The sequence below is a fragment of the Protopterus annectens genome, chromosome 4.part1 (genome assembly GCF_019279795.1).
Source record: "Protopterus annectens isolate FY-2018-M chromosome 4.part1, PAN1.0, whole genome shotgun sequence".
Taxonomy (NCBI): domain Eukaryota; kingdom Metazoa; phylum Chordata; order Ceratodontiformes; family Protopteridae; genus Protopterus; species Protopterus annectens.
In genome coordinates this window covers 565,876,931-565,899,824 of record NC_056734.1, presented here as the reverse complement: position 1 = coordinate 565,899,824, position 22,894 = coordinate 565,876,931, and the positions used below count along the sequence as shown (strand labels likewise).

The 22,894-nt window shown below is 43.8% G+C and overlaps 1 protein-coding gene across 5 annotated transcripts in view; it reads right to left on the bottom strand.

Annotated features, from left to right (window-relative positions):
• MFN1 (mitofusin 1) overlaps nucleotides 1–22,894 on the bottom strand; it is a 1,379,005-nt gene that overhangs the window by 1,274,290 nt on the left and 81,821 nt on the right. For all 5 annotated transcript variants that reach the window (XM_044070376.1, XM_044070375.1, XM_044070373.1 and 2 more), the window contains exon 4: nucleotides 17,459–17,594. In XM_044070376.1, the coding sequence (XP_043926311.1) occupies nucleotides 17,459–17,594 (136 nt within the window). The remainder of the gene's footprint in view (nucleotides 1–17,458; nucleotides 17,595–22,894) is intronic.

Genomic DNA, 22,894 nt, shown 5'->3' with positions numbered 1-22,894 from the left:
CTACAATAGCATCATCTGTGGGAAGCCTAGTGAGCCAACTACATTTCTGCAAAACTTTTAAGTTCTACTGACTTGTCCCCTGCTTTACTACTTGCCAGATCATTTGTCTCCACATGCAGAATTACAAGCAGGCTATCCCTTCTACCTACGCTGATCACTTCGAGGCTTGGTACAGGCTTCCTCCAATTTAAACTGTATACATTTGTTTCATTCCCTCCCTTCCCACCAAGCAAGAAATGAACATTGGCTAATAAGTACAACTATCCAAATGTCACCACCTTCCTCCTCCCATCTTACTTTTGCCCTTTTCCACTGACCTCTATACCACTACTTCCGAGTCATTCTTTTTGTTCCCACTTTAGATAAAGTTCCTGTGGTTCTCCAGAAGTCCATCACACTGTCCTCAAAACTATCTTTTTTACATTCTTTCTACAACATTGATATCCTAAACATTACCTCTTTTCTAATGTCACACAGTAATACACTCTATTCCTCACCTTTCTTGATTTATATTCTACTGCAGCCATCTCCTACATTAAGTTTATGCCAACATTATCCTTTCTACTGTTAATCAACCCACCCTGTCTCCACTATTCCTTCAGCAACCATGCTATTCTACTCTCACTGCCACTTTTCTTTGGCTCTAAACCAAACACCTTTCTCTGCTTTCTACAACACTATTACACACTCTTAGCACACATTCACTGTATTCTCCATCCCCTCATATTCCTGATTCCTATTCACCTTATCTTACATTATTTATATACTGTTATATTCCTCCTTCCTACTGGTCATCAGCCCAACCATGTCTCTCATCTTCTTTCATTTACCATGTTTTCCCACTCTCTCTTTCATTCTTCCTCTAATGTTACTCTGGTGCATTCATTCTTGAACTATGTCTTGTTCCAGGATTGGCTGCCTTCACTTTAACAGTCTTTAACTGTAATATTCAAATGGTCTGCCTTATTTCTTCTTCACGTTCAGTCTCTTATAAACACCACTGTGACAGTCACAGAGATACATACTTCTACTTCCATACAACTGCTATTAATACTAGAATACACAATGGATCCAGCACTATGGGGTTTGACTCCTACCACTGGTACCTGTTAAAATGCAAATGGAAATTAGCCTTAACGGTTTAGAGTAACCCCGCACAGGGGCTTTGGGTAGTGACAAAAACCTGCAATACCCAGTTAAATTATAGCTGGGCAATATGGAGTTTAAGAGTTATAATCACTGGCGCCCTAGGATTTCACCTACCTCAGATAAAGCCTAATGCCTTTCAGTGCAATCTGACAGCCAATAACTGAAGCATGACTTAAATAATTTTGCAGACACACACATTTCCAGATTGGGGGAGTAAATGAGGACTTTCCAACAGAAATTCCTTCCTTCCTAAGTTTATATATTATTGCATTTCATATGTTAAGAGTCACTCTATTACTGTTTGTACACTGGAGCCTTTCTCCACAGGCCTGCGCTGAAAATGGGCCCTGCTGTCCAGTCATACTACCCCAGTAAACAAAAGCAATAAAAATAAAAATGAAAAATAGTGAGAAAAATATCCAACATTTAAACTAAAATTACAAGTTATTGTACTTACCATAACTTGGCATCTGTGTTGTCCATTTTCATTCTTCCTAACTACTGGGTTACGAATCCAATCCTCAGAACCAACTCGGCCATATTTCTTAGATTTGGATCCTAGTCTGAAGCTCCTCCCTATAACCATAATGCTCTATCTCTGTAGCTTCCTCAGATCGAGTCTGTTGCCCTATTGTCTATTGAATAAAGAAACATAACAGAGAGATGGAAATCAGAGGCTCAAACCAGGAACATAAAGGTTCTCATAAATCCAATAGGTCCTCAGGAGCTAATAGAATGGGGGATGGCTGGGAGGAAAGGCGAGGAAGAATGAAAATGGACAATGCAGATACCAAGTTATGGTAAGTATATAACTTCAAAATCTGATGCTGTCTTTTTCATTCTTCCTCACTACTGGGCGAGAGTCCCCAGTTACTCTCGAGTGGCCTCAAGGAGGGAATGCCAGAGCACTGCCGAGCCAAAAGAAGCTCTACTTCTGGAGACAAATGTGTCACAAAGGTACGAGTCTTTGACCAAATGGCTGCAACACAAATAACATCAATCAATGCTTTGAAGGAGAAAAATGATGATGTAGCCATTGATCTGACAGAATGGGCCTTAGGAGGGCGAAGCAATTTCAATATATTTTTTTGAATAAATTAGCAAGATACAGTTGGTAATCCACTCAGCCAAAGTAACTTTGGAAACTGCTTGACCTAGCCGGTTAGGCGAGAAACAAAACAAACAGCTGGTCAGACTTTCTGCACTGTATAGTTCTATGAAGGTAGAACCGTAGTTGCCTATGAACATCAAGCAGATGCAACATATATTCACCCTTGTTAGAAAAATTAGGAAAGAAGACTGGCAATTGTATAGACTGGTTAATATTAGTCTCTGTGGTTACCTTAGGCATAAAGGATGGACTGGTACGTAGAGAAACTCTTATCTTTGTGAAAAATTATTTAAGGCGGTTTTGATAAGACCTGAAGCTCGGAAATTCTTCTTGCTGAAGTAACAGCTGCCAACAAGATGGTTTTCTATGAAAGGAATTTAATTTCACAGTCATTAGCTGGTTCAAATGTTTTTTTTTAAGTTAGTCCTTGAAGAATAACAGTCACATCCCATGGCACAGTAGGATCTTTTATCGGGGTCTAAGCAGTAAAATCTCGTTCATGAAGGTTTTACATAATTTAGATTTTGCAAGAGAGCCAGAAACACCTCCAGCATGAAAATTTGAAATGGCTGCCAGATGAAGTTTTATATGAAGAAACTAGCTCCTTCCTTGAAAAGACATGCAAGGAAGAGAAGGACAGCTGAAACTTGGCCTAACAAAAGGGTCGAAATTCTCTCTGGAAGCCCAAATGGCAAACCTTCTCCATTTGCTTTGACAGACGATTATAGCAGAAGCTTTTTCAGAAGCTAGAACTATGTCTTGAACAGGGAAAGCAAGCCTGGGCCATTGTAGAATTACTAAAATTGGAGATACCAAGCAGTCACTTTGAGGGTGAGTAGACTGGGGTGTTGATTCCCTAATGGATGAGAGAGGAGAGAGGAGGTCCTGTCTGGGCTCCAAAATCCATGGGGGATATTTCAGATCAGACCAGAAATAGGGGAACCATACCTGAGGTGGCCAGTAGGGGGGCAATGAGGATTACTGAACTCTTCAGCTGTCTGTCTTTCTGTAGAAACTTCGGGATCAATGGGAGAGAGGGGGGGGTAAGCATAAAGGAGACAGGAGGACCAATCGTGAACTAGAGCATCCCTTGGGCAATCCCCCAGAGGAGGATCAGAGCAAAGTACTTGCTGCACTTGTTGTTCCTAGGGAATGCAAAGAGGTCACAGCAAGGCTGGCCCCAATGGCTGAAAATCAAATTTGCCATTGACTGATTGAGGAACCACTTGTGAGGGGTCCGAACAGGCCTGTTAAGGTTGTCTGCTAGAATACTGGTTTTCCCCCGTATCTGTGTTAAAAGTAGAAAGCATTCTGAAAATATCACCCATTCCCAGACCTTCATGGCCTCTATGCATAACGGGTAAGAATGGGTTCCGCCCTGCTTGTTGATATACCAGACTACTAACATGTTACTGGCATGTATTGCAATTGTCTCACAGGGGAGGCTGTCCTGAAAAGCTAACAGCGTTAGAAGAACTGCTCTCAACTCTAGGACGTTGATATGCAATCTGGTCTCTGAGGAAGACTATGTGCCTTGGACCATCTTTCCCTCAAAATGCCCACCCTAGCTGGAAGTATCTGTGGTCACTGTGGCCATAGGGGGGAAAGAAGGAACGGTCTGCCCAGGAACAGATCATCTGAATGAATCCATCATTGAAGATGACGTACCTGTTGGTAAAGAATAAACCACTAAACAGCCAAAGTCCACTTGAGAATCCGCATAAAGAACTCTGCTAAGGGCACTAGGATGATGACAGCTGACAAAGAGCCAAGGGCTTGAAGTATCATTCTCGCTGAGGGCGATGGCAAAGAAATTATTTCCCATACCTGTTGTCTTACGGATGCTATGCGATGAGGAGTCAAAGAAGCGATCTGGTGTGTTGTACCCAGAACCACACCGATGAATTCCAACCTCTGAATGGGAGAGGCATTCGATTTGGCAAGGTTTATGGTAATGCCCGGGTAGTTGAAAATCTGGAACAAATAGTCCTTGGCCTGAAGTAGTTGATGCCAGGTTGGAGCAGGAGATGCCAGTCCTCCAAATACGGAAACACCTGGAATCCTTCCAGCCTCAGGTGAGCTGCCACTCCTGCCATGCATTTGGGTAAACACCCTGGGGGCTGTGAAGAGTGCAAAGGGCAGAGCTCTGAACTGCTAATGACTAGCTCCCAGCCTGAAGCACAAATGACTTTTGGAGCATCTGTCTATTTTTACTTGATAGTACATGGCCCGAAGGTCTATTGAGCACATACAATCGTTCTTGTGCAACAGCAGTAGAATGGACTGAACCGTAACCATCTGGAACTTTGACTTCTTTACATGTTGATTTAAACTACGCAGATCTAGGATGGGCCTTAGGTCCCTCATTTTCTTTAGCACTAAAAAGAAGCGGGAGTAAGTTCTGAATCCTCTTTGTCTGGTTGGGACCTCCTGGATGACTCTTTTTTGCAGTAATTATTGAATTTTCAGTACTGCATGCTCCCTGTGACTAGGTGGTATGTCAGGGAGTTTCTTTTGTTCCAATGGAGGTGGATGGGAAAAGAGAATGTAACAACCTCTGGATATTACGGTTAGAACTCAGGAATTTGTTGTCAGATTGGTCCAGGTGATTAGCTGCGGGGAACAATGACCCCCGACTGCCTCCAGAGAGAGACAGCCAGGCAGCACTTCAGGAGTGCCGACAGGACTCGTTAGAGAAAACTTCTCTGAAACCCTGATTTTGTGGACCCCTTCTGCCTCTGGTGTGACATCTACCACTGAAACTTCCTTCTCTGCCTCTGAAGGAAGAATCCCCACATTGATCATTTAAAGAGCTTTGAAATTTTCGAAACCAAGTCTTCTTACCAACTTGCTGATTTCTGGAGAAAGTGCACTGAGGGGTAGAAAACTTGATCTCAATGGCAGACAGTGTCTTTCCTTCCTGCTCGCTGTGGGCAAGAGTCTTTTTGATGGATGGTCCAAACAAGGAGGAGCCATCGAAGGGAGCACTGACAAAGGATGCCTTAAAAGGTTTTGCAAAGTCACAAAGCCTCATCCAGGCATGCCTTCTAACTGCCATACCTAAGCCGGCTGCTCTTGAGGTACCCTCCACTGAATGAAAGATAAGCCTCATAAAAGAGTTAGACACAAAAGCAAGAGTAGCCAACTGGGGGATACTTTCTTGAAGTTCTCGTCTGACATGGTTTATGCAAGAGAGCTGGACAGCTCCTTAACCAAATCTTTTTGCAAATGAGTGAAATGTGCCAAATAATTTAAATATCTCAGCGCAAAAGTAGCCGAGGCATAGATGCGCTTGCCAAACCTGTCCATCGCTTGAGACTCGCTGTTTGGCAGATGGAAAGAGGAGCTCTGTTCAGCTAGCTCCTACTTGGTGGCTGCTGCTACAATGATGGCATCAACAGTGACACCATTGGACCAATGAAGTCTGTCTTGGGGGGAACCAGAAACCTATCCAGATGTTTGGGGGATAGGTTCGACAGTATCCAGCTCCTTCTATGCCCGGCGAGAGACTAAGTCAATAAGGTCATCCACCAGGGGAGGGGTCACCCAAGATGTCGATGGACCCACCCCAAAAGCATCTAAGAACAGAGACTCTTCAGGAGGAGGAGGTTACGATGACCAGCCACCTTTCTGTCTAAAGATCTCCAAGATGTCTACAAAGGAGACATCAGGTGGTGATCTTGGGGAATCCTTCTCCCTCAAAGTCCATTTCTTCGGTGAGCAACTCCAATGGGGAGTCAAGGTGCCTCCTTTTGCATGTTTTATTCCGAGGAACCTCCTCTGTGGGGTGTTCTGGAGAGGTATTGGAAGAAAGTGTGGCTTCCTCAGGGTGAAGAACTTGGAGGCTTCTCAAGGCAGGCTGACCCTGAACAGGGACAATGGGCTCAGCATGCAAATCCAGTGAAGGGTGTCGGGGAGGATCGGAGGCAAGAGGTCAGATCTATGTGAACAGAAAATATGCTTTCCACAATCTGGAAGGCCGACAGACCAGGAAAAACCCACTCCCATCTCCCTCAAAGCAAAGGTAGTTGAGGAAGCATGGATGGGAATCACCCCCAATCCGTGGTCCCCAGACAGGATCAGACCCAAGCTATTGAGGGCTGAAGTGCCGAGAAGAAGGGACAGGTCCAAAAAAGTCGGAACCAAACCCTTCCCTCCCAGATCCAACACGAACCTCTAGGATCACAGACCCACTCTGATCCAAAGATCTTGGAGCACAGTTAGTCAGGACAGCTGTCAGAGTCGAGAAGGGAAGCTTCCTTGGATCCAAGCCAACTCTCTCGTGCACCTACGATCCTGGGACTCTAAACTTGCTGGTCAGATCAGAGAATGAGACTGGATGAAAGCAGCAGGAACACTTAATGATCCGAATGGGGATAGAGCTGACAATACCCCCATCTTGGATCTGAGTTTTGAGAAACCTCTGCATCATCCTGCCCATATCAATATCTGATAGACTCCTGGAGGACCTACAAGAAGCAACCAAAGTAGGTCTGGAGTGTCTGGATAGGGTTTGGAGCAGTTTTGGGGGCAGTATCAGGGAAACTGTCCTGATGGCAAACTCTGGGGTTCACGTGCTAACTCTCGGATATGAGGTCTTTGTATTTGAGGTAGAGGAAGTTGGCCTAGGAGAAGCAGCCACATGAGAGGTTCCTGTCAGATCTAAAGAGACTTGGGATCTGAAGGAGCAGAAGTAGGTCCTGGATCTAGTAAGTTTGGAACCAAGGTCTTGGCAGTCTTTGCTGGTGGCTCCGAAGAAGCTCTGGAAGTCTTATGAGAGTGTTTCCTCGCTCTGAAGACCAAGTAAAGCTGGCTGAGGGGGTTTGAGCCCCTGAAGAGCAGAATGAAGCAGGCAACAGACGTTTGAGGATAAGCTTGTTCCTGTGGTCAGCGATGGCTCGGGAGTTGAATCCTTCGCAAATCTGACCACAGGTGATCTGGCCTTAAACAATACACACATTTATTGTGCATATCAGAATGGGGGATCTTATGCCCTCATTCCGTGCAACACTTGAATCCTGTAGGTTTGTCTGATATGGTACAGGAAAAAAATATTAAGGAATATAACTATAACAGCAACTACACCCTAACAACTACACTTCAATGACAGAACAACTGTAACTACAAAAAGCTACCAATAACAAGAACGAGAAAACATTTTTTTTTTTAAACACTCTAGAGGGAAAGAGAGAGAAAAGGTGGAAGGCAGAAAAGCCATCTGTGTGGAGACAGGAGCAGGGAGGAATGGAAAATACACTGTCTAGTACCTACCACCTGCAAAACTGAAAGGGAGGGGAGGAGACTTATAGCAAAAAGACTAAGTAGTTAAAGATAAGAAAGAATAATATACAAAAAAACAGTTTACTTTTTGTAACTCCAAAACAAGGTCAGGCATCTGCATCGTACCAGCTAGGTGGCAAACAAGATCTGAGGAAACTACCAAGATGGTGGAGCATTATGAGTAGAAGGAGGAGCTCAAGACTACGATCCAAGTCTAAGAAATGTGGCCAAGTTGGATCCAAGGATAGGATCTGTAACCCAACAGTGAGGAAGAATGAAAAGGACAACATCAGATTCTGCTTGCACACATGCACACAAAGACACACACACACATGCATAGACACACACACATTTCCAGTTTTGGGGTGGGTGGGAGAGTAAATAATGACTTTCCAACACAGACTTCTTCCATCCTAAGCTTTAAAGTATGCTGCCAGTAGTGTTTCAAAACTGACAGAACAATAACACAACTTAGTTCCCATTTACCTTTAAAATAAGTCAGTTTTTAAGTATGTAAATGTATGTAAATATTTGCAAGTAACTTTTAAAAATTGTCACTCTAAGGACACATACCAATTAGCCTGGTACACAAGTAAAATGCATAATCTTTACCATTAAATAAACCATCAGCTGCAAGCATTTAAATATGAAAAATAAACCTCTTTGACTGAAATAACTTAAAGCATTTGTTTTCTAAATAAATATGCTGACAGCAAAAGTTTGCAGCAGATACTGAAAATATAACATCAAAAATGAAAGATGGTCAGAAAAATAACCACCATTTAAACTAAAACCAGTTTGCCACCAGCTAAAACATATGCGGTCCTTTACGGTTTCTGACTTTTTATTTCAAAATAGAAAGTTCCGAGCCTTTACAGGCAGTAGCTGTATCCCAAGGGTATCTTCCAGTAGTTACTATTAATCATCTAGGATTAATACACAGTCCCATTACTTACATAAAGTTCCCAAAAGAATTCCTATGACTTTATTCAATTCAGATTATGCCTTTCTTGGTTTCCACAGTTCCATGTTCAATGGAGAAGAATAAAATTTGGCAAGTCAGTCTGAATGAAGAAATCATCACGTGACCTGATACAACAGCCTCCAAGGAGACTCAGACATTTGAGAAGTACTTTCTCACAGCAACAAGTACAATTACATTCCACTTTTCACACTAATTCATTCATTTCTATTTATTAACTGGGATAGTCTATATGGACTCGGACACTTTTCAGCAGAAGCCTAGGGAGAAAAGCTCTACAGACAAACACAGTAATATACACGTGTAGAACCAATGTGTGCAGTTATTCACAATTTTACTAAAACAGACATAGTGTACAAGTTAAAAGACTGAGACACAATCCATCCATCCACAACCCCTTTTCCCATTTTCACACATGGAGTCAGGATGTCACCTCAACAGAGTCAATCTTCACAACACTGGGTGGCTAGCCTTAATACACAATTTAAAATTATGACCAAGGACTAGTATGAAAAAAACATTAAAACATAATTAAAATTATTACACTATCCTCCCCGCTGTCGAGTGACAAAGACATGCAGGTAGGTGCGAGCGTGAAGGGGTGTGCCTTCTTTGAAGGTTGAGCGTCAGGCTGGTAACTTGGCACCGTAAAAATCCACTGCCAATCATTAGCGGACCGGAGTTCCGCTGTGGCGACCCTTAACCGGGAAAAGCCGAAAGACATTACTTCTACTTTTACACTATTTAAACAAAAAAGTCAGTGTCTAGTTACAGTAAATACATTGTTTGGTGAAAGATAGATTACCTACAGGACATTTACATTCCAAGAAAAACTGGTGTAATAAAATGAAATAGAAGTTAGACACAAAGTAGATTTTTTAACACGGGTATGATTTACTGCACACAACACTACTAGAAGCTAGCAGTCCAACAACAATAAACCAACCAAACAGTACACAAAAGAAAAAATTATGACTTAATATATAGAGATGAGAGCATGCAGTCCACAGTGACCAAATACTACAAATCTCTGAATGCTTCATAGTGCTCTGCAGTAAATTTCAACCAGGAAGGCAACTTTTCAACTTAGGATCTAGGACAGTATTTTTATGGCAGATAGCTCATCTAACAGTGAAGCTAAATCAAGAAAATAGTGAAAAGTAGTTTTCCATTGTTTGGTAACACATTTCTGTCAAGGAGAAGTAACAATTTAAAATGAAGGGAAGCCAAAAGAAAGGTAGACACATCGCCTAACAAACAGGTTGCCTTAAAGAGTGTAACGACTCGACCATATAAGGACAAAGATATTCTGCAGAGTCATGTTAAAACCAGATAATTTAGGATAATTCAAGAACAAATGCATCCAGTCTCCCATAGACCCAGGAGAACATCCCCAACAAGTATTTGTAGCATCAAGTACTTGAACTGACCCTGACAGCCAAAAAAAAAAATCTGAATTTGCATGATCTAGATACATACTTCAGTATTAACAGTATTTTTGTCCACAGAGCCTTATCAAGAGGTATTTGTAAAGAGTGCTCCCACATAATACTGCATTTTCCTGTTAAATACCTCTCTAGGAGAAATAAGAATTCTATATGCATTAGTCATAACACCTTTATTACAAGAATGAAGGCACCTGGAGTTCAATAGTCATGAGACACATCTAGGTCAGTCCTACCTTTTTACTGTAAATAATCTGAAAATCTTTAATTTAGTCATTAGATTTTTTTCTGAGATTTTGTATATTCTGGTCTAGGTTATTCCTAAAGTCCTCCCAAGTTAATATATTATCTTTATTTAGCAATTGCTCACAGGAATTCAAATCTGTGCACATTTTAAGTTCTGTATGTATATTTGACTCCCAAGGATCCTAGTGTCAGGAGCTGGTGATACTAGTAACCAACGTAAGGATCCAGTAGTTGAGCAACCCTCCTTTGCTGATTTTATCAGGGCTGCTAAAAATCTAGGATATACACACAGCTAGGATTCTCTGCTGCACTGCAAAATCTCAAAGATCATTTGAGGAACCTCCAGGAAGCTGAAACAGAATGAAGTGCCATAATGCACTTTTACGGATAACTGATGTATATAGTTCCAGATCTGGTAAGTCTAAACTTCCAAAAGGAGGAGGAATGACAAGAGTTATTGTTTTATTCTGGGTTTTTCTACTACTCAAATAAAATCCTGCAAACAGGAATTATTTAAAAAAAAAAACTGACATGGAAGGGATAGCGGAATTGCTTGGATGGCATACACAGTAAGAAGACTGTACCATGTAATATCATGAATTATTTGTATTTTGTTTAACCACAGACATTTCCAATCATGGCAACAAGATTTTACCTTCATCAAAAGGACCTCATAGGCATCGTGTAAAGAGACCATCAGGAAAGGTCCTATCTGAAGGCCTAAATATGAAATACAATAGCAAATCTGATCTACTCAAGAGGACGTTTTATGCAGCTATGGAAAATAATCACTTCAGAACTTTATAAAGGTGCATTCCAGCATGCCAGAGAATAATAAAGGTTAATCAGTTTGATGGACTGAGTAACACTTATGAACGTCATTCAGATCACTACAAAGAAAATGGACAGCAGCAACGGCATATATCTTAAATCCCAGTCATTTACCAAAATGTTTGTTTCATGTGCATATGCGAAGCAAATGTAAAAATGCAGTTAATCTTCAAAAATTAGAAGTTATGTACCTACCATAACGTTCCATGTTAGTTGTCTTCTCTCGCCTTCTTTCTTGCTGGATGGGTTCGGAGCCGATCCTCGGCTCCGACTCGGCACTTGCTTTAGCTCGAGAACTCCTTTTACCAGCTCGAGGCAACCCTATATCCCATGATGCAAGGCGGAACTACCTCAGATCTCGTTTGGCAGCTAACTGACCCTGCTAAAGACTATCCTAACATAATTAGGAACCATGGCTCCTAAAAGAAGTCCTCATAACAATGCTCCAGAGGAAGCAATCTAATAGGAACTCTCCAAGATCTGTCCAGGCCAGGGGGAAGGAGGGAGGACGAAGAAAGAAGGCTTAGAGAAGACAACTAACATGGAACGTTATGGTAGGTACATAACTTCTAAATGTTAAGTTGTCAATCTCGCCTTCATTCTTGCTGGATGGGACCGCGTCCCTAGCACCTGTATCCCGGGTGGCTCAATGGAACAGACTCTTGAGAAGTGTGGAACCAAAACTGGCCCTATCTCTGGAGGCCAAATCCAACTTGTAATGAGACACAAAGGTATGAGGCGTGGCCCAAGTAGCTGCTGCACAAATAGTGTCAATGGGAAGTCTATCCTGAAAGGCTACAGAAGTGGATAGACTCCTGGTTGAATGTGCTTTTGGCTTAGAAGATAGTTGTTTGCCCTTTAGAGAGTACACATAGGAAATGGTGGAAGTCAACCATCTAGATAAGGTCACTTTAGAAACTGGAAGACCTAACCTGTTTTCTGCATAGGAGACAAACAATTGGTCTGATTTTCTAATTTGTTTAGTCCTATGCAAGTAGTACCTGAGCTGACGATGAACATCCAAAAAATGCAGCTTCTGTTCAGCTCTGTCAGAATAGTTAGGAAAGAAAACTGGTAGATCAATAGATTGGTTAATATTGGTTTGAGATACAACCTTGGGAAGAAAGGAAGGGTTAGTTCTGAGCGAAACCCTATCCTTATGAAAAACCAGATAAGGTGAACAAATACAGAGGGCCTGAATCTCAGAAACTCTTCTTGCAGAAGTAACAGCCAGTAAAAATATAGTTTTCCATGTCAATAACTTTAGGCAGATGGTTCGAAAGGAGGTAGAATTAGGGATGCCAACATTAAGTTTAGATCCCATTGCGGAGGAGGATGTTTCACAGGTGGTTTTAGGAGAAAAACTCCTCTTAAAAAGGCTTTGCATAACCTATGAGACATGATGTTATTGTCATGCAAGCCAACATGATACTTGGAAATAGCAGCCAGTTGTACTTTGACTGTAGATGACGAAGATCCCGAATGAAAAACCTCCGCCAGGAAATCCAAAACAGAATGTACAGGAGCGGTAAAAGGATCAATATTTCTGGCGTTTGCCCAAATCGAAAAACGTCGCCACTTGCTAGCATAAACAGTTCTAGTGGACGACTTTAAAGAAGACACTAAAATGTCTCTGACTGAGTCAGAAATCATTGGTAGCCTGGCTAGGGAAGGAAGTGGAGCAACCAAGCAGTGAGGTTGAGAGAATGAATGGCCCGGTGCTGCTGACCCGACTGGTGGATCAAAAGATCCGAACTGGGTCCAGATGCCAGGGCTGCACCAGAAGATGATGATGTAGAGACGGAAACCAAATTTGTCGAGGCCAATATGGAGCAATGAGGATCAATTTGGCTCTCAAAACGGTGGCTTTCTGAATGACTTGTGGAATCAATGGAAAGGGAGGAAAAGCATAAAGAAGTCCCCGAGGCCAATCCTGGGTTAGAGAGTCTCTCAAGGGTTGGCCTGGAAGAGGAAATAGTGTGAAGTAATCTGGGCACTTGCTGTTTTGAGGGGTAGCGAAAAGATCGCAACAAGGGGTGCCCCACTTCAGAAAAAATCTGATCCACTACGGATTGATTGAGAGACCACTCGTGAGGCATCAGAATAGATCTGCTTAGCCTGTCCGCCAATAGGTTGGACCTGCCGGGGATGTGCGTTGCTATCAGAAACCGCTGAGAAGAGATCGCCCATTGCCAAAGTCTGAGAGCTTCTCGACATAAGGGATAGGACCTGGTTCCGCCCTGTTTGTTGATGTACCAGACCACGGACATGTTGTCCGTCTGTACTGCAATAGTCCCTGTGGGAAGAAAGTCGTCGAGGGCTTGCAACGTTAAAAGCACTGCTCTCATCTCCAGGACATTTATGTGCAGGTGGTATTCTATGGGTTGCCACATCCCGTGGACCATCCTGCCCTGATAATGCCCCCCCCACCCGATCAGAGAGGCATCCGTGGTGACTGTGGCAACTGGAGGAGGGGAACAAAGGGTCGGCCCTGATGAAGAAGAGGGGAAGATATCCACCATCGTAGATGAGCCCTGCACGACTGTGTTACCAAGATTTCGTGTCTCATGGGCAGATCGTGGTACGACCACTGCGTGAATAACATCCACTGCAGGAGACGCATGTGGAAGCGAGCCAGTGGAAGAAGAACAATGGCCGCAGCCATTAGGCCTAGAACTTTCAAGACAAACCTGGCTTTGATCTTGTTGCTTTGTAACAGAAGCTGAACAAATTTCTGGATGTCCAGAATCCTTTGATCTGTTAGCCTGGCTAACATTTTGACGGTATTTAACTCTGCCTATAAAGGTGATAGATTGGCAAGGCAGCAGAGAGGATTTTTCAAATTTACCGAAATTCCTAGTCTCTTGCAAAGCTGTAGGGTGTAGTCTCTGGACCAAGAAGCTGATGCTTGAGGTGGCGGAGAGGAGCCAGTCGTCCAAATAAGGAAACACCTGGAATCCTCGACGTCTCAGGTGAGCTGTGACCACTGCCATGCATTTGGTGAACACTCTGGGGGCTGAAGTGAGGCCAAAGGGCAGTGCTCTGAATTGGTAATGACTGGCTCCCAGCCGAAAGCGGAGAAACCTTCTGGAGCGCCTGTGAATCTTTATGTGATAGTACGCATCTTGAAGGTCTATAGAGCACATCCAGTTGTCCTTGCCCAGAAAGGGCAGAATGGACTGCAGCGTGACCATCCGGAATCTTGCCTTTTTGACAGACTTGTTTAGTCTGCTTAGGTCTAGTATTGGTCTCAATCTCCCGTCCTTTGGGGACCAAAAGAATCTTGAGTAGAAGCCGGATCCTACTTGGTCTGCCGGCACTGTTTGGATGGCTCTTTTTCCAGCAGTTCTGAAACTTTCTGTCTTTGCAAATCCCTTTTACCGGGTGACATGTCTGGAACGGATTGTAGAGGTATGGGAAACCTTCAAGGGGATTTTGTAACCCTCGGATATGATCGACTGTACCCACTTCTCTTGTGATAGGGATTGCCAGGCTACTGGGTACAGCGAAATTCTTCCCCCGACTGCCTCCAAGGGTGGATAGTCGGGCAACACCTCAGGGATGCTGAAAAGGCTTCTCAGGAAGAGACTCCCTGTTGCCCTGGTTCTGAGGACCCCCCCTGCCTCTAGGGCGGCGTATTATTGTTACCCCCTCTGCCTCTGGGGGTAAACTGACCACGTGTGTCCGGTGTAGCTCCTTGGGCTTTACAGAACCACATCTTCCCCCCCTTCTGACCCTTGGGATATGGACTAGAAGGAGTGGAAAACTGGACTCCAACGGCAGAAAGAGTTTTACCGTCCTGCTCACATCTGGTCAAAGTATCCTTCACCTGAGGTCCAAACAAAGCCAAACCGTCAAAGGGGGTGTTGGTGAAGGACGCCTTAAAGGGGTCCGCAAAATTACACAGCCGCATCCAGGCTTGGCGTCTAAGAGCAACACCTGTGCCTGCGGCCCTGCTCGCTCCATCGGCCGCATAAGATATGAGCCGCATGGAGGAGTTAGATATGGAATTCAGGATAGCAAGCTGTGAGGCAATCATTTCCTGAGCCTCAGCAGCAGAAGGATCCTGGACTACTTCTCCCAGTTCCTTGAGAATATCTCGTTGAAGCCTGGTGAAGTGACAAAGGTAATTCAGCGAACGCATAGCAAAGGTCGCTGAAGAAAACATCCGCTTTCCATACCTGTCCATGGTCCTAGAATCCTTATTAGGAGGATGGACAGGTACTGAAGGATCCGCCAGTTCCTTCTTAGTGGCCGCCGCTACCACCATAGCATCCAGAGAGACACCTTTGGACAGGAACTGTTTATCCAAAGGGGCCGTGATGAACTTGGATGGTCTCCTGGGGACAGGTTCCACAGAATCTGGAGCCGCCCACGCCTTCCGAGCCACTACCTGCATGAGTGGGTCGAAAGGCGGAGACACCCAGGAGGTGGAGGGTCGGGATCCAAAAGCCTCCAGGTATACCGACTCATCCTCGGAGGGGTCAATGGAGGGCCAATTCCCCCTCTGTTTGAGGAGCTCAAGGATGTCTGAAAATGAGACATCCTCAGAGGGGGACCGTGGGGAACCCTCCGACTCATCTAAGTCGGTATCAGATGTAGTAGACTCAGGGCAGTCTGTGTGTTTCCTCTTACACGTCCTCTTCCGAGGGGGTTCCCCTGCAGGGTCAGGAGAAACCTCGAAGAGGAGGAAATTCCCAGTGGGGAAACCTGGGGCGATGGATCCCTGGGCCTGAGAGCAAGAGGCTGGCAAGAGGCATCTGCAGGCACTGCTGAGGGAGGAGCTAGAGGGATAGACCGCTGACCAGGCTCAGAGGCCAGGACACTCCTCATCACCTCAAAGGCTCCTCTCCCCGGGAGACCTGAACACACCCGCTCCGAAGAAACAGGAATGGTCGGCTCCAAGGAGAGAGAAGGCTCCGAGGCCGATGTCGGAGCCGAGCTTACCAAAGCCGAAGCCCCGAGAGGGAGAGCGGGGTCGGACAAGGACCCGATGCCACTAGCCCCCTCGGAGCCGACAGTGGAAACCCGACGACCGGATCCCTCCAAGGAAGGTCTCAAGGAGGAGATTGGAGCCGAAGACGACGGAGCCAAGGATGTATCGGCTCGCATCAAACAGTCGCTGTCCCAAGAAGCTCCGCCCAACTCTGGTGTGGAGTCGGAGGAGGAATCTCAAGAATCGGGCTATAGCCAAGTCTGTTGAGACGGGCTATGGAGCATTTGGGCCAGTGCCTGAGACTTCAACAGCCTGCTTACCACCCTCTCCAAATCGTGGTCAGACAGCCTGGAAGATCTCAAGATCGGCTCCGATGGCTCCGCTCTGACAAAAGAGGAGACCCCGGAGCCGAGTGAATACTTAGTATCGAAGGGGACCGGGATCTCTTACGGGTCGAAGCCATCGGAGCCGAAGTCCCTTGAACCCCAGATGGAGCCGAGGATATCTCGGCTCCGATGCTGGAAAAAGTGTCGGCTCCAGCCGGAGCCGACAAGGCCACAATAGTCAGGGTATCGGAGCCGGTCGGCACCGAACCCACTACTCTAACAGAAGAAGTATCGACTCCAGCCGGAGCCGATATCGGCTCCGACGGAGCCGGAGCCACCGGAGGAGGCTTGGACACTGTAGCCTGAACCTTCGGTGGCTTAAGAGGTTTTCCTGCCCCTGACTTAGGAGGAGAACCTTCAGGTTTAAGTAAACCTCGGAGGATTAATTTGTTCCTCCTTTCCTGCAGGACTCTCTGGCTAAAAGCATGACACAACGCACAGGAGTCCTGCAGGTGCAAAGGCCCTAGGCAATACACACAAGAAGTGTGACCGTCTGTCAGGGACATTTTCTGACAGCACTGGTCACACTTCTTGAAGCCTGAGACCTTGCCTTCTCTAGACATCCTAAAAGGATAGACACAAACAGTCCCCACAAACACACAACTTAATCCCTACACAGACACACAGGAAGGGAATAACTTGGGGAACAAGGCCTGACTAAAACTTTAAACTGAAAACTATTATAAAAGTTTAAAAGGAAGGGAATAGGGTGGGCTGTAACTAAGTACAGGCTAATCTAACACTAAAGGGAAAAATAAACCCCTAACTGAACTTTTTCTTCTTTAACAAGAAAAAACTTACCTCAGCTGGCAAAGGAGACCTCTTGCGCTAAGCGGCAAACGAGATCTGGGGTAGTTCCGCCTTGCATCATGGGATATAGGGTTGCCTCGAGCTGGTAAAAGGAGTTCTCGAGCTAAAGCAAGTGCCGAGTCGGAGCCGAGGATCGGCTCCGAACCCATCCAGCAAGAATGAAGGCGAGATTGACAACTTAACATCTCTTCTTGAAAATAACATGAAGTGCATTTTATATTCCAGGACAACAATTTACACCAACTGGTGTTACTGCTATTAAGAAATACAGAAAGTTCTCACCTGCCAAAGAATGCCACTTTCATTTGCCGACGAGATAACACTTCACCAATTACCGCCAGCTTTGTTTTAAAGCCTTCCATAGTGCACAGTTGCTCTTCCGTTGCTATGTTTTCTAATGCTGGATTTTTGTAAGTTTCTAGAAAGGAAGTTAATAAAATGTTACAAGTTTAAAATATTGCAAAATACCATTACTAGCAGCAGTAAACCACAGGTGACCGAGGTAATGAGCTGCAGATGGTCAACATCATATCTCCCTGGCTATATGGCAAATAGTGATAATGCTTGGTTATGACTCAACACAACCCAAGTCAGTCATGCCTTCATTAGAGAACAGTCAGGTGGGGGGAATGGGAATAAGCTGCAGGATGTTTCAACTAGTCTAGGGTGAGGGGTGAGTGGTTGCTAGACTGGCTATGCCCCAGTATAAAGGCTGGCTTTCATTAAAGTCACTTATTGGGAAGAACCTATGCTGAGTCTGCAGCTGGTGACAGTAGCATTTAGTACATGTGTATGCATGTGGGTCTGTGTGTGCACACACGTGCATGCACACATATAACAGAGACATCAGGGGGGGCACTGGTTTCCTCACAGTGAAGTTATGCCTACATCACTATCAGAAGGAGGGGGTTAGGGCAAGGAAAAACTCCTTCTTTACCTATAACCGAATGATGTAAATTTTTGATTAGAGGGAGTACCTATCTCTTGAGGCTAGAAAGATAAGTCTTCCTTTAGGGTCCTCGTCTGAGGGATAAGCTAGACTCACTTAGCAGGTAGAATGGGATCCTCTCGGTCATAGCCAGTTTAGAATAATTGGCCACTTTCAGGTCCGAGTCTAGGAGTTGAGCCATACACATTCAGCCATGGCAGATAGTGTGCATACCTCCAAGACTGTTAGCTAAAGCAGGAACATATCTTTGCAAGCATCAAAGCACTTTCTTGGCTGCTTCCTGACAGCTCATCTTAAGACTGCATGAAATTCCCAGTTAGGGGATAAAATAAGCATATATCTTACTGGGGGGAAAGGCTTAATGGTCAGCAGGCAAGAGTACAAATAACATATGGAAAAAAATGTCCTGCAGTGTTAAGCTGGATTCCCACTGTCTTCATTATATACAATGCCCAAGTGAGCAAATGATTCAAAGGATTACTACACCCTCCAATAAAGTATCCACCTTTTATTTTTCATCCCAGTAATGTCAACTAGGTGTAATTTAGTGTTAAAGTTCTTCATTTCTATTTTTCTGTTAAAGCTACCAAAAATCACTTCACTAGATTTTCTATTCAAAGTCTTCAAGGTTTCTGAAAGAAATATTTCTCAACCTCTACAGCAGAGGAGCGACTGCCCTCCTTCTGCAGTTTTCATTGTTAAACACTAGCCAGAATTGTACATTCTGCTTGTCTTGCTGAGGTCAGTGAAGCACTTCTAAACATAACTTCAAGCTAAAGTGGATCAAGCTTTTGGATAATGCATCAATACATACCCAAATCTGAAAGTACTTTCTGGCATGGGGAATATCATTGCACATGTAACCATAGAAAATTAGAGACTAGATACAATATTAGAAGTTGCTTGAAGTTGCCTTCTAGGTGTTTGAAATGTCAACTGTCAGGTCACAAATGACTGAGTACAACTGCCATGACTGATAATTAGGACAGTGCATAGAATGATATCCAGCTACACTATGAATACCCAATAAATATAAAATGTACTAACTTTGGAATAAAATCTAAATGTTCCATATAAGACTTTTACTAGTTCAGAGAAAGCAGAAAAACAAAGCACATTACTTGAAACCACTGACACTATTTCCAAAGCCTAAAAGGTCAGTGATTCACAGCACTGTCATAAGTAAAAGTTGCTGTAGTAAATGTAGTAGGGAAAATGAATACTATGTACTCACCATAATGACAGATATGTGTTGTCTGTTTCCGTCCTTTACTCAATGGCTAGGTCTTGGATTCAACCTCTGATCTAGCCATGGCCACTTCCCAAGCTTTGGATTCGGTGCTGAGACTTCTCCCCTACCCTTAATCCCTGTGAATAGAATGAGCTACCTCAAATAGAGTTTGAAGTCCAAAGAAAATGAAATGTATATTATAAAATATATTTGTAAGCTATCTTAAAAGCGCTGGAGAGTTAAATACAGATAACCTGTATGAGGAAAAGGAAGCAGAAACAGACAATTCCTTCAGCAGCCAGTTAAGTCAGTTAGATCCATTTCAGAATGGAATTAAATTGTTAACACACTATACTGCCACCAAAACAAAATAAGGAGGGGGACAGAGGGAGGGAAACTGAGGAAAGGACAGAAACAAAGAACATACATTGTTCATGATGGTGAGTACATAACTTTCATATCCAATGTTGCCTTTTCCGTCCATTCTTCAATGGAAGGGACAGAGTCCCCAGCTACTTTTTTAATGGGAAGGCCTCATGGGAGCACAGTCTGGAGCACAGCTGAAACTAAAGAGCCCTAGATCTAAACTGCATATGCAATTTACAATGGGAGTTAAAAGTATGAACCTTAGACCTGGTAGCTGCAGCACATGTCATCAATTGAACACTGAAGAAAAAGGCTACAGATGAAGCCAAAGATTTGGTAGTGTATGCTTCCGGAGTGGAAGGGAGAGGAATTCCTTTTTCCTATTAAACAAAATGAAATTCAATGAGTCAATCGTCAAGAAAGAGTAACTTCTGACACAGCTTTGCCTAATTTAGTAGGACACAAATAACTGGTCAGATTTCTAAAGGGCTTACTTAACGTGGTGTAGATAAAAAGAAACAAACATCAAGTTAATATAGGGTATATCTGTCCTTGTTTGAAAAACTTAGGAAGAACACTGGAACCTTTATGGATTGATTAATGGATGATTCCAAAGCCACCTTCGGAAGGAAAGAGGGATTAGTTCTCAGTGATACTATGTCCTTAAGAAAAATTAAGTATGGTGGCTTTGAGGATAATGCATACAGCTCTGAAATTCTCTTGGCAGAAGTAACAACCACCAGGAATAAGGTCTTGAAAGATAAAAACTTAAAATCCACTTTTGCAGCAGGTTCATCAGGGCCTGCAAAAAAACAGTAATATCCCATGGAGAGACTGGATCTCTAAGTGGAGGTCAGAGCAAGAAAGTGAACAATCCAAAGAATGTTATACGTGTACAATTTTCTATGTGAAATGAGAAAATTGCAGCTAGCTGAACTTTAATAGTGGAATAGCAGGCATCAATTTGAAAAATATGTGAGAGGAAGTCCAAAATACATGGAAGGGGGGCTGAAAAAGGATCAATATTTTTCTCAACAGCCCAAATAGCAAACCTTTTCAATTTACTTCTATAAACTTTCATAATGGAAGGTTTCTGGGAGGAAGACAAAATGTGTACAGCTGGGGATGATAATCTGGACTGTTGAACCATCAATGGAATTGGAGAAACCATGTGGTTAGCCAGAAGAATTGAATGTTTGAGTGAGGCAGATCGTTCAGACCGAGAAAGTAAATCTGGGTTGGAGCCCTTAACCCAAGGTGGGTGAATTAGACAAGGCCAGAGGGAGGGAAACCACACCTGTCAAGGCCAGTGAGGAGCTATGAGAACTACCCAGACCTTCATCACCTATGCTTTCCATAAGAACTTCGTAATCAGAGATGTCTAGGGAAAAAGCATAAAGGAGACCAAGGATTCATTACAGCACCTCAAGGAGACTTCCCTACGTGAGGGATTAGAGCAAAAAACTTGCTGCATTTAGTGTTATGGGGAGAGCAAAGAGATCGCAACAAGGTCCTGTTTGGGAGCAAAATGGATCTGCTCAACTTGTCTGCAAATGTATGGGATTTCCCTAGGATATGCATTGCTATTAGAAAGCAGCAAGAAAGTATCACCCACTGCCACTCTCTCATGGCTTCTCGACACAGGGGATAAGATCTGGTTCATCTCAGTTCATTGATATATACCAGATGACTGCCATGTTGTCTGTCTGTACAGAGACCGTGCTTAGAGGGAGAGAGTTCTTAAAGGCCTACAAGGCTAAAAGGACTGCTCTCAACTCCAACATACTGATGTAAAGACTGGACTCTGTCTGTGACCATGTACCTTGGACTGTCTTTCTCAGATAATGCCCCCCTACCCCAGCTGGGAGGAGTCTGTGGTCACTATGGCTTGGGGAAAGGGCAAAATGAAAAGTCATTCCTGTGTAACAGCAAGTGAAGACTCTAATCATCACTGGATTTCTGCCCTGCAGATGTTCGTTACTCTCACTAGAAAGGATAAAGTTTGTTCTCTAATTGACCACTGAAGGCTATGCATTTAAAATCTGGCCAGTGGCACTACAGTGACTGAAGCAGCAATGGAACCCAAAAGATGTAGCACAAGTCCTGCTGGTGGCTTTTGGTAGGATAGAAGTTCTAGGGCTTGCTGGTAAGGGGGTGAGATTCTTGAAGGAGGAAGCTTCACTGTCTGAGATCTTGTACCCAAAGTTGCTCTGATGAACTACAGAAATTGAATTGGTTGTAACCTGGACTTTTCTAAGTTCACTGTGATTCCTAAGTCTGTAAAGAGTTGGAACAAGGAGTCCCTGGGTTGAGAAAGTAGATTCCTGGTCAGGGCAGTGATGAGCCAGTTGCCAGGTATGGGAATACTCGGAAATCCTGCAGTCATAGATGAGCTGCTATCACTGCCATACACTTAGTGAACACTCAGGGGGCTGGGGCGAGTCCAAAGAACAGTGCTCAGAATTGGAAGTGACTGACTCCCATTCAGAAGCAAAGATACTTTTGGATCACCTGCCCATCTTTATATGATAGCATGCTGCCTAAACATCTATCAAGCACATACAATTATTCTTCCTTAGTAATGTAAGAATGGACTGAGCAGTTACCATCCAGAATTTTGTTTGTTTCACAAACTTGTTTAGTCGACTTAGATCTAAAATTGACTTTACATCCCATTTTTTCTTTTGTACTAAAAAGACTCTTGAGTAAATTCTGGATCCTTTCTGGTCTGGTGGGACATCTTGGTTCTAGTAGCTTCTCTATTTCAGAAGCAGCTCCTTCCCTTTGTAAGGGTGAAACATCAGGAATTCCTTTCTGAAGTGATAGGGGAGTATGAAAAGGTAAGATATAGCATTTGGTTACTATCCTCTGTACCGATGTACCGATTTGTTTTCACTGATGAGCGTTTAAAGTTAAGTGCAGAGATAAGCACCTCCTAACTACCTCCAGAGTCAGTCGGGCAAACATTCAGTAACACTGGAAAGGGTTCAATAAGAAAGATCCCCTGAAACACTGATTTTGTGTACTATCTCTGCCTCTTGAGTGACATTTGTTTCCCCCTGATGCAAACCCATGGGACTTATGAAACCACATCCTCTTGCCTCCCTCCTGATTTCTGCAGAAGGTCTGTTAAGGTGCTGAGAATTTGATCCTTACAACAGAAAAAGATTTA